General features: G+C 39.7%; 1 protein-coding gene across 7 annotated transcripts in view; it reads right to left on the minus strand.

The window, feature by feature from the left end:
- grip2a (glutamate receptor interacting protein 2a) overlaps positions 1 to 10282 on the minus strand; it is a 32031-nt gene extending 21749 nt beyond the window's left edge. The window contains exons 1-3 of one of the 7 annotated variants that reach the window (XM_047800268.1): positions 6741 to 7039; positions 3975 to 4240; positions 1404 to 1484 (exon numbers count right to left, since the gene is read on the minus strand). In XM_047800268.1, coding sequence (XP_047656224.1) covers positions 1404 to 1484; positions 3975 to 4008 — 115 coding nt within the window. In that variant the 5' untranslated portion in view covers positions 4009 to 4240; positions 6741 to 7039. Of the gene's footprint in view, positions 1 to 1403; positions 1485 to 3974; positions 4241 to 6649; positions 7040 to 9896 lie in introns of those variants that run through there. The other 6 variants (XM_047800267.1, XM_047800266.1, XM_047800271.1 and 3 more) reach the window with 6 other exon arrangements.
- Positions 10283 to 11956: the final 1674 nt, after the last annotated feature.

Consider the following 11956-nt stretch of genomic DNA (forward strand, 5'->3'; position numbering starts at 1 on the left):
AGAGGAGAAGAGAATTGTCTGAGGAATTGAGAACCTTGTCTGTCTACAGATGAGACCAAGACAGATTTTTGGTAAAGCACATCATTCTACTGTTAACCGAAAACGGAATGAACAGAACACAGTACCTACAGTCAAATGTGGTGGAGGTTCAAAGATGTTTTGGGGTTGTTTTGGTGCCTCTGGCATTGGGTGCCTTGACTGTGCGCAAGGCATCATGAAATCTGTGGATTAACAAAAGGTGACCAATGACCCCAAACAAACTTCAAAAAGCACCCAAAAATGGATGGCAACAAAGCACTGGAGAGTTCTGAAGTGGCCAGCAATGAGTCCAGATCTAAATCCCATTGAACACTTGTGGAGAGATCTTAAAATTGCTGTTGGGAAAAGCCGCCCTGCCAATATGAGAGACCTGGAGCAGTTTGCAAAGGAAGAGTGGTCCAGAATTCCAGCTGAGAGGCATAAGAAGCTTATCGATGGTTATAGGAAGCGATTGATTTCAGTTATCTTTTCCAAAGGGTGTGCAACCAAATATTAAGTCAAGGGTGCCGACAATTTTGTCCGGCCCATTTTTGGTTTCAATACACACAAAGGAAATAAACATGTGTATAACAAAACATGTGTAATTGCAATACTTTTCTGTGAGAAATACTTCATCTTCTGGAAAAATTTCAGGGGTGCCAACACTTTTGGCCATGGCTGTATCTTCCTACATAGTATTTTTTCATGTCATTATGATGGTTTTTTTTTTCTCTTTTACAATATGACTACATAGACAGACAGAGCACAAAAATGCATTTCGGATTTTTGATAGCTAGCCAAACCGAATAGGCCACTCCCCTTTATTTATGACATCACATAAGGTGTGTTTAATTTGCACAGTGTTTTAAAATAACACAGTTTGTACCACATTGCTGATGAATTCTTGAATCTGACTGATGACTTTCCAGTCATTTTACTGTCATTTTGCTCACAGATCTGATTTCCTACCAAATTCTGTACGATGCAGAAACACTTTGAGATCATTTCTAAGAAACGATTATTTTCCCCATCTCTGCTGATCTATAAACAGAAGCTAATTTGCTCTCGTCGTCCCTTAGAGAGTACGTAAGTGAGAGAGAGGAAGAGTGTAAGAAGAAAAGGGGACAATTTTGTGTGCAGAGTCAAATAGAGTAAAACTCTAAATTAGAGTCTCTAAAGTTCAGCATCAGTACCGGAGCAGACGAGCCGTCTGTTCACCTCAGCGAATAAGACAACCATGACATCTGGTGTGTGTGTGTGTGTGTGTGTGTGTGTGTGTGTGTGTGTGTGTGTGTGTGTGTGTGTGTGTGTGTGTGTGTGTGTTAAACCTCTCAAGAGACATTTCAAACAGAATCCTGTTAATCTTGTTTAATAAGCATTTTTACCTGGAATGCTGCGCCTCTTTGAGACCATGCTGCTGTCGTTGGCTGCACAGTCTTTATTCCCTTTTGAATAAGGGCCATCATCTGGAACCATAAAATAATAATTGTCATTAGCGTTGCATGGAACATCTGGCAACCCTTTCTCATTGATCCATGGCATGAAAGAATGGAAGAGTTTGTGTAAATGTACATGTGGGAAAATGTATTTCTTCACTGCAATCAAACAAACAAACAAACAAACAAACAAATAAATAAATAAGGAGGCACGGTGGCTTAGTGGTTAGCACGTTCGCCTCACACCTCCAGGGTTGGGGGTTCGATTCCCACCTCTGCCTTGTGTGTGTGTGGAGTTTGCATGTTCTCCCCGTGCCTCGGGGGTTTCCTCCGGGTACTCCGGTTTCCCCCCCCGGTCCAAAGACATGCATGGTAGGTTGATTGGCATCTCTGGAAAATTGTCCGTAGTGTGTGAGTGTGTGAGTGAATGAGAGTGTGTGTGTGCCCTGCGATGGGTTGGCACTCCGTCCAGGGTGTATCCTGCCTCGATGCCCTATGACGCCTGAGATAGGCACAGGCTCCCCGTGACCAGAGAGGTTCGGATAAGCGGTAGAGAATGAATGAATGAATGAATGAATAAATAAATAAATAAATAAATAAATAAATAAATAAATAAATAAATAAATGCATCTTGGCCTAAATAGAGTAGTTTTTCATAATATAAGATTACAGTAGGTTCATTTCAAGGTCATTAACTCTTTTCTTTCTTTTATTTGTCATGCCACACTCACAGGTAGACTAACAGGGCTTTTATAATTTGCATTTTTTTCATAACTACACTGTGCTTAATAGGTTCAAATGTTATAAATTGTTTGTTATTGTTGTATACAGTATTTTACTATCACACGAGCTTAACTGTGCTGTATGTCTTTATCACTGTACCTGTGTTATTGAGGAGAGGTAGTATTATTTTTGCCCGGCCAGCAGGGGGCTCACACACACACACTTCTCTGATATCCCATGACTCTGATTCATGATACTCCACGTACAGAAACCCAACAGTTCGATTTGTTGTTTATGTTTTTAATACCAAAATGTATTCTGCCTGTTTATGAGTCACAAGGTACATGTGGTGTTACCGAGCGTCTTTTAAACGAGGGTGTGTGGTGATTGAGATACGCAGGCTGCACGATGCTAAACTGTACACATGTTCGACATGTAGTTCTAGTACAACAGTTAAAAAAAATAAAAGAAATGAATGTACATTTTGAACTGTGAGCTCGATGTGCGCACTGTTCATTTTCCACAACAGTATCTCTGAGTGAAGCTCCCTGGTATATAAGGCAACATAAATAATCCCCCAGGGCGCCAGCTCACCAGGGGCGACACTGACACGTCATGTTTTATATAGACACTCGTGAAATCTGCCCCGTTCTGCCCCAGTGATGCTGCTAACTGGATGCCGCCGGTCGCCTTATCCCCAACATGCCCCTCAGTCTCTGAGTGAAACTTCCCCAAGAGTGCCAAATAGGTCAGAGCTATCACTACTACACACACACACACACACACACACACACACACACACACACACACACACACACACACACACAGCACAAGGAAGCACATGTGAAACGTGAGGATCTCCAGACTGGCATTTTTTTCCCTACATTTAGAACAAACTTTATTTTAATTTCAAAATAAATTACAAAAATAAATCATAATTCTGTTTATTTAAGCTAATAAACTTATTAGCACATATATTTTTTTAATTCAAAACCCAAAGCCAAAGTGCCAAACCACCCAAATGACACACAAATTATTCATTTATTCATATATTCATATCTACCGTATTAAAAATATCAACTAACACCGAAGCTATTTTATATTTATATTTATTTATCATTGCTTTCTCTTTGTTCTTTTGCATGTCACACATGACACAGAGACACTAAAGAAACACATGCTTCCTGAGTTCACTTCTGGCACACGCACAACTCATTTTCAAGTCAATTAAAAAAGTCACGAAAGTAATTTAGAGCGTTTCAGTCCTGCAGCCTGGCATGTCATGACACCATTCCCGATGTAGGCTAAACGTCGGATGTTCCTACAATGCTGGTGGGCCTATTTTCAGACCCGGTTTATTAATAGATCCCGACACAAAACCTGGTTAAATCTTCTCTCCCAGATCTCCACAGTTTTCTGTGAACGCCTTCAAACGCCAATGACGAGAGGAACGTTCTAGACAGATGGCTGAGTCATTGATCACATAGCAATAAGGCTTTCAGACACAGAAATTTCTACAAGAAAACACACTTTAGTCTAAACATCATTAATAATATTAATGTTAAAATACGTTTAAAAAAAGAAAAAAAATTTGTATAGGGTCGCCAGGTAGGAAACCTATGAAATAGGAAATAGGTAGGAAATCTTATACACTGCATTATTGTGTTGATTATATTATAAACATACATGCTAACATACATGCTAAACTAATCAAATTTATTACATATACAGTATGTAATATAATATATCCAGTCAGTAAATCATCCTGCTCCATTTTCTTTACAGGTTTAGACTCACCATTGCGGCCTTCTCTCCGTAAACCGCACAGCATGGCTGCGGCGTCACGTCTCCATGCTTTTCCACGGCGGAGTAGGAGACACGTCTATATCCTGCATACGCTTTTTACTAACCCTTTCAGCACTATGTCCAAAATCACATTGAACATGCTATAGCATATCTTCTCCAAAAGCAAGCCAAAGATCCCGAATGTCTCTGCTTTGGAATGAATTTGACTTGTGTGTCTTCGATCTGAGGTCCCGTATCATCCACGATGCTGTTTAACCCTGCAAACAGGGAATGTTTACTTTCCTAATAAAAATAAATAAATAAATCTACAGCCAGTTAATACGTGTATGTACAGTATATGTTTGAATGACTAATTATAATCATGTATGTACATACATAGGAATTTTTGCTTGTATTTCCATCAATGTGATAATAAAATCAATGTCTGAACATTTCCAAATAAAAGTTAACCTTTTTCAACTTCCTTTAGCTCCATTTCAGTCTACATCCAAGCACTACTTTCCAAAGAGATTCTACTTGATTAATGACTTCATTATCTTTACCTCAGTAACTCTGGTCTCTAAAGAGATACTGGCTATTCACACATAAATACTCAGATTCTAGTTTCTAGAAATACTGTCTATTCATACACCAATATCCAAAGTCTAATCTCTAAAGAGATACTGGTCATTTATAATCCATAATACAAACTGTAGCCTCAAAGAGATACTGGCTATTCATACTATAATACCCAAAGTCTGGTCTCTAGAGATACTGTCTATTCATACTATAATACCCAAAATCTAGTCTCTAGAGAGATACTGGCTATTCATACTCTAATACCCAAAGTCTGGTCTCTAAAGAGATACTGGCTATTCATACTCTAATGTCCAAAGTCTGGTTTCTAAAGAGATACTGGCTATTCTTTCTCTAATATAAAAAGTCTGGTCTCTAAAGAGATACTGGCTATTAGTACTTTAATATCCAATGTCTAGTCTCTAAAGAGATACTGGTCATTCATATTCCTAAATACAAACTGTAGCCTCAAAGAGATACTAGCAATTCATATGCCAATATCTATCGTCTAGTCTCTAAAGAGATACCGGTCACTCATAATCATAAATACAAACTGTAGCCATAAAGAGATACTGGCTATTAATACTCTAATACCCAAAGTCTGGTTTCTAAAGAGATACTGGCTATTCATTCTCTAATATAAAAAGTCTGGTTTCTAAAGAAATACTGGCTATCCATTCTCTAATATAAAAAGTCTGGTCTCTAAAGGGATACTGGTTATTGCTACTTTAATATCCAATGTCTAGCCTCTAAAGAGATACTGGTCAGTCATATTCCTAAATACAAACTGTAGCCTCAAAGAAATACTAGCAATTCATATGCCAATATCTATCGTCTAGTCTCTAAAGAGATACCGGTCACTCATAATCATAAATACAAACTGTAGCCATAAAGAGATTCTGGATATTCATACTCTAATATCCAAAGCCTGGTCGCTAAAGAGATACTGGTTATTCATAATCCAAAATTCAAACCGTAGCCTCTAAAGTGATACTAGCTATTCATGTTCCCATTTCCAAACTCAAGTCTCCAAAGAGATACTGGAAATTTACCTACTCCCATTTCCAAACTTTGGTCTCTGAGGAGATACTAGCCATTCATTCGTACTACAATATCCAAACTCTAGTCTCTAAAAAGATACTGGGTAATCATGCTCTAATATCCGAAATGTAGTCACTAAAGAGATGCTTGTTATTCATTCACTAATATCCAATGTCTAGTCTCTAAAGAGATACTGGCCATTCATAATCCCTAATACAATCTGTAGCCTCAAAGAGATACTGGCTATTCATACTATAATACCCAAAGTCTGGTCTCTAGATATACTGTCTATTCATACACCAATATCCAAAGTCTGGTCTCTAAAGAGATACTGGTCATTCATACTCTAATATCCAAAGTCTAGTCTCTAAAGATATACTGGCCATTCATAATCCCTAATACAAACTGTAGCCTCAAAGAGATACTGGCTATTCATACTATAATAACCAAAGTCTGGTCTCTAGAGATACTGGCTATTCATACTATAATACCCAAAGTCTGGTCTCTAGAGATACTGGCTATTCATACTATAATACCCAAATTCTGGTCTCTAAAATAATACTGTATATTCACATGCCAATATCCAAACTACAGTCTATAAAGAGATACTGGCTTTGTCTAATGTCCAGAGGAACGCGATATTCATACTCCAATATCTAAGGAATTTTATTACAGTTTTATCAAAGCTAATGTCGATAATACAATATCAAACATTCTTGTTTCCAGGGAAACTGTACCGTATATATCCAAGGAGATACCTAATATTCATACCCTGTATCTGGACACACCAATATTCAATATTAACACTCTAGTGTCCAATATGAACATAAACATTCATGCTACAATAGACAAAATCCAATTGACAAAGATATACAAACTATCTGTACATCAATATTAAGAATCTATTCAATATTCAACTTCCTGCTTAGACAATATAAATATCAATAACCAAACCTTCTCACTGAGATGTTGTATAATTACAGTATATCCGGTACATCTTGAGTGTCTGATGAGGTACCGAGTATCTCCAATAACACTTCAATAATATTCTCTAATGTAAAGGTACTCACTATGCATAAGTCAGTATCAAAGCTCTGTTGTCCAGAAAATGCTATCCATGCCACAACGTCCAGTCTCCAGACACCACTGACTACCTCTTACCCAATCCTCAATATCCTCAATAAAGGTAACGTCCATCCAGATTCTCCACTCACGATGCGATGTCCAAATTGTAAAATCCAAACATTGCAAAACCACAACATCCAGTCAGGAACTAATTATCTTTGCCTCAGTCTTCAAACTCTAGTCCCCAAACTCGGGGTCTTACTTCACACTGGCTGCTCCATGTGTGGTGACCAGCATTTGTGGGAAGTGCCAGCTGTGATGGAAGCGTAACCTGAGGCTGGAATAAAAACACTGCTGCAATGAGTCTCTGAGCGACAAAGCAGAGTCTATCCCCGCTTTCTCTCCTCCTCCTCTCATTCCTTTCACTCCTCCCTCTCTTCCCAGGCTCCTGAGATGTTCACACTCATCTCTGTCCTTCCTCCTTTTCCCCATTAATCGTCTCTACGGCCACACACACACACATACACATACACATACACATACACACACACACACCAACATAGACACATGTAACATAGTGAGTTTGTTCCTGCCGGGTGTTAGGAGTCATACACACACACATACACATAGTAAGTTTTTTCCTGCCTGGTGTTAAGATTCACACACACACACACACACACACACACACACACACACACACACACACACACACACACACACACACACATACACATTCACAGCAACAAAGACACATGTAACATTGTGTTTCTTACTGCCTGGTGATAGGAGTCATAAAGCTTATTGTGCTGGGCCACACACACACACACACACACACACACACACACACACACACACACACACACACACATACACACAAATCTTTATTAAATAGTTACCCTCAGTACATATAAGTAACTTCATTGCTGTATCACTGTCACTACCATGTGATTAATTCATTAGGTTCATTGGTACTTTTCATTTCAGCCCCCTGGAGAACAGTAAAGGAAGTGGATGGAAGTGAACTTTACTCGAACTAACACTAGTCTGCCTCTCATTGACGACTCTCATGTTTCATTGTCTCTGAAGATCTTTCAGGCAGTGAGAACAACTGGGTTCTTCCTTGACAGCATGTGCATGATGATGATGATGATGATGATGATGATGATCTCCAGAGCTCACACCTGTCTCTCCATTTGTCCATTTGTCACTTGAACATACCAGACCTTCCCCCACACACCCATTTCCTTTAAGCACACATACACACAGTCAGCTCTAATACAGTCACTCCGTGCTCCCTGTCCTCTCTCTGACATGTAGAACAAGGACAAAGCGATCGAAGAGACATGTCCGTCTTCTCTTTCCTTTCTCCTGTGATTTTTGCAGACAGATTTGAATCTGCATCTACTCACATCTGGCTCAACATCTCAATCACTGGTATGGTAAAATGGTAAAAGCAATGGATCTTAATAAATGTTCATTTTTGTTGTTGATCTTCATAAAGGATTGTATTTATTTGTTTGTTTGTTTGTTTGTTTACTGTTGCTTTTTCTATATAAAAATTAGGTAAAATAGTGACAATTCTAGAGTAATATATGTATAATATCTGTATCTGGGCAATATGATGGAAAATACATACTACGATACTTGGAGACTTTTGTACCAACACAATATTTATCACAATACATAAAATTTTTATTTGCTGATAATTATACATGATGTCTACAAAAATAAATTGTTTAAAAATAATGATAAAAACAACTGTGACCATTCATTCGTTGTTTTAAATAAAATCATCTACTTGTGATCGCTTTGTAATTAAAACCACAATATATTAATAAATAATAGATTGTGACTTATTTACCACAGTATTGATACACAATCGGTACAAAATTCTTAATTTGCACAACTAAACTTGATTTAAAATAACAGGATTACCTGATAAATAGTGATGTGTCATTCACGAACGAGCCGGCTCTAAGAGCCGATTCTTTGTAGCGAACGAGAGGAGCCGACTCTCTAGCTGACTCTATATGCATTAACGATAAAATGCATTAAAATTCATCCATTCATTTTCTACCGCTTATCCGAACTTCTCGGGTCACGGGGAGCCTGTGCCTAGCTCAGGCGTCATCGGGCATCGAGGCAGGATACACCCTGGACGGAGTGCCAACCCATCACAGGGCACACACACACTCTCATTCACTCACACACTCACAACGGACAATTTTCCAGAGATGCCAATCAACCTACCATGCATGTCTTTGGACCTGGGGAGGAAACCGGAGTACCCGGAGGAAACCCCCGAGGCACAGGGAGAACATGCAAACTCCACACACACAAGGCGAAGGCGGGAATCGAACCCCCAACCCTGGAGGTTTGAGGCAAACGTGTTAACCACTAAGCCACCGTGCCATATAATGAAATGAATGCATATTATAAGGCTTTTATGAAAACACTGCAATAAAATTGCCTAACAACAAACAAACCATTCATAATTGATACATTAGGCTAAAATAGAAGGCTCTGAGTGATACTTAATGAAGAGCCTTTTGGGAGCCATAAGAGCCGGCTCTTCTAAAGGAGCCGAGCCAAAAGAGCCGAATCTTTGAAAAGAGCCGGACCTTCCATCACTACTGATAAATGCTGAACAGAAACTAAAAATGGACATTTTACTCAGAATTGTTTTAAAGACTTTATATTGTTACAGTTATAACTGAGCTGTAAATAAACTCCCATAAAAGCGTTAAACAACCAAACATCGTTGGAAAATTCGTTATGGTTTGGGGTGATTTTGATAACAACACTGCCATCTTGTGGTTGTGTGGCAAAACTGCCAAAACTGGCCGGGTGTTGAGACGTACAGACAATGATGACCTTTTACTTTCTAATGCTCTCAGTGTGAACCATGAAAACACTCTCTCTCTCTCTCTCTCTCTCTCTCTCTCTCTCTCTCTCTCTCTCTCTCTCTCTCTCTCTCGCTCTCTGTCTCTCTCTCTCTCTCTCTCTCTCTCTCTCTCTCTCTCTCTCTCTCTCTCTCTCTCTCTCTCTCTCTCACACACACACACACACACACACCTCTTGCATTACAATACACTGAATAGTAAATATCACATTCACTCTGCTTTTTTTTTATCTTACCTTCATTCCCATTTTCACACACACACACACACACACACACACACACACACACACACACACACACACACACACACACACACACACACACACACACACAAACACTCTCACAGGTACCTTTCACTCTGCCTTTGATGACTCCCATGCGGCATCTCAGTGAGAAGAACACCCTCCTCTTCCCTTTCCCTCCTCCACCCACTCCCTTCTTCATCGAGCTGACAGAGGAGGGAACTCCGTCGGGAAATCTTTTGGGGTTGATGCTGCAACTCAGCCGCCACATCTCAAATCAGAAGCTACTCAACGCTCAACGGGCATCTCTTTTCTTCGCACACATTCTTGTCTTCTCTCCTCCTCTGCTTTTTCCCATCTCACAGTCAGAAGATACACAGGGGATCCCACTTTATTTATTGTCACATCGTCACTTGATGGAGAAAAAAATGATCTACGTCAAGTCCACAAGAAAAGATGCTGGTGGGGCTGTATTCCTCAGCATGTGTGTGTGTGTATGTGTGTGTGTGTGTGTGTGTGTGTGTGTGTGTGTGTGTGTGTGTGTGTGTGTGTGTGTGTGTGTGTGTGTGTGTGTGTGTGTGTGTGTGTTTGTGTTTTTGTAAGAACATTTCTGGCCTGTAGAGTAGAAAGCAGATGGAGAACAGCTTCTCTCTGCAGAGATCCAGTCTGGCCAAACCACAGGAGCGATTCTCTTCCCAGAGCATGGCTCACAGCTGACTTCATCTATTCTACATTAGGAGAGCCTGCACTATAGAAGAACTGACTTTATTAGTGGAAATATTACTATAAAGTAATCTACTGCATACTGTAACAACTGTGTGATTAATACTGACAGGTATTCCAACACGTTTCAACACATGCGGTGAGGAACGACCGGAACAGAAAAGCCATTTCCTTGAACCTCACTAATACTGGAAGTCTAAGCGCAGTTGAAACATCAAGTATCTTTCATGCAATCCAATGCATATATCTCTTGACAAATGAATCCTGATTTACAAACTAATTCTAGCTTCTTGTTCAAATAAAGCAGCTCAGGTTACTGTCTGTATAAGTCAGTGAACTGAGAGTTGCCTGTGTTCTCCCCAACTCATTTGAGTTTCCTCTGGGTTCTCTGGTTTCCTTCTACTGCTAAAAAAAACACGCTAGTAGGTGGATTGGTGACACAAATTGCTATATAACTACAATGGATGGTACCTTGGCAACTCATCTGGGGTACTTTCCCACATCAGGTCCAAATTGCACATGTAATTACACCAGGAATCCTTTAGAAAAGTGTAAACAAGCAGAAACACTTGCTGGAAAGCTTTAGTAAGCCTGGTAAGAACTGAAGATCCTAAAGATCCCCAATCTTTCCCCTTGTTTCATTTATTCATTCATTCATTCATTCATTCATTTTCTATTGCTTTATCCGAACTTCTCGGGTCACAGGGAGCCTGTGCCTACCTCAGGCGTCATCAGGCATTGAGGCAGGATACACCCTGGATGGAGTGCCAACCCATCGTAGGACACACACACACTCTCATTCAATCACACACTATGGACAATTTTCCAGAGATGCCAATTAACCTACCATGCATGTCTTTGGACCGGGGGAGGAAACCGGAGTACCCGGAGGAAACCCCCGAGGCACGGGGAGAACATGCAACCTCCACACACACAAGGCGGAGGTGGGAATTGAACCCCCAACCCTGGAGGTGTGAGGCGAACGTGCTAACCACTAAGCCACCGTCCCCCGTCCCCCCCTTGTTTCAAGGACTATTTATGTTCATTGTGACAGTGTTTGTTTTATTATTTAGGTACATTTAAGCTTTATGATTGTAGTTTAACGTGTAAGAGTTTCAGTTTTACACTGTCGTGTTGGGATTTTTAAATGAAGGCATCACATCCATACATATCATTCTGTCTGGAGAAACAACCATATATGATATATTTAAATGTAATATATGACAATTGTTTAATAGAATTGTTCTTGGTGTTATTTTTGTTCTTAAAGCGATGGCATTACATTTGGTAATGAATAACCAAGTGACTTTGGATCATATGTTATAATATTATTGCAAAAAAAAAAAAGATTTTTTTCAGCATCGCTCTATGCAAATAAGCTCAGACTGTGGCTTTGGGTTTGATTCCTTGCGGCTAAAAATAAAAGGATAGCGTGCGTGTTTGAA

Source organism: Tachysurus fulvidraco, chromosome 14, assembly GCF_022655615.1.
Source record: "Tachysurus fulvidraco isolate hzauxx_2018 chromosome 14, HZAU_PFXX_2.0, whole genome shotgun sequence".
Taxonomy (NCBI): Eukaryota; Metazoa; Chordata; class Actinopteri; order Siluriformes; family Bagridae; genus Tachysurus; species Tachysurus fulvidraco.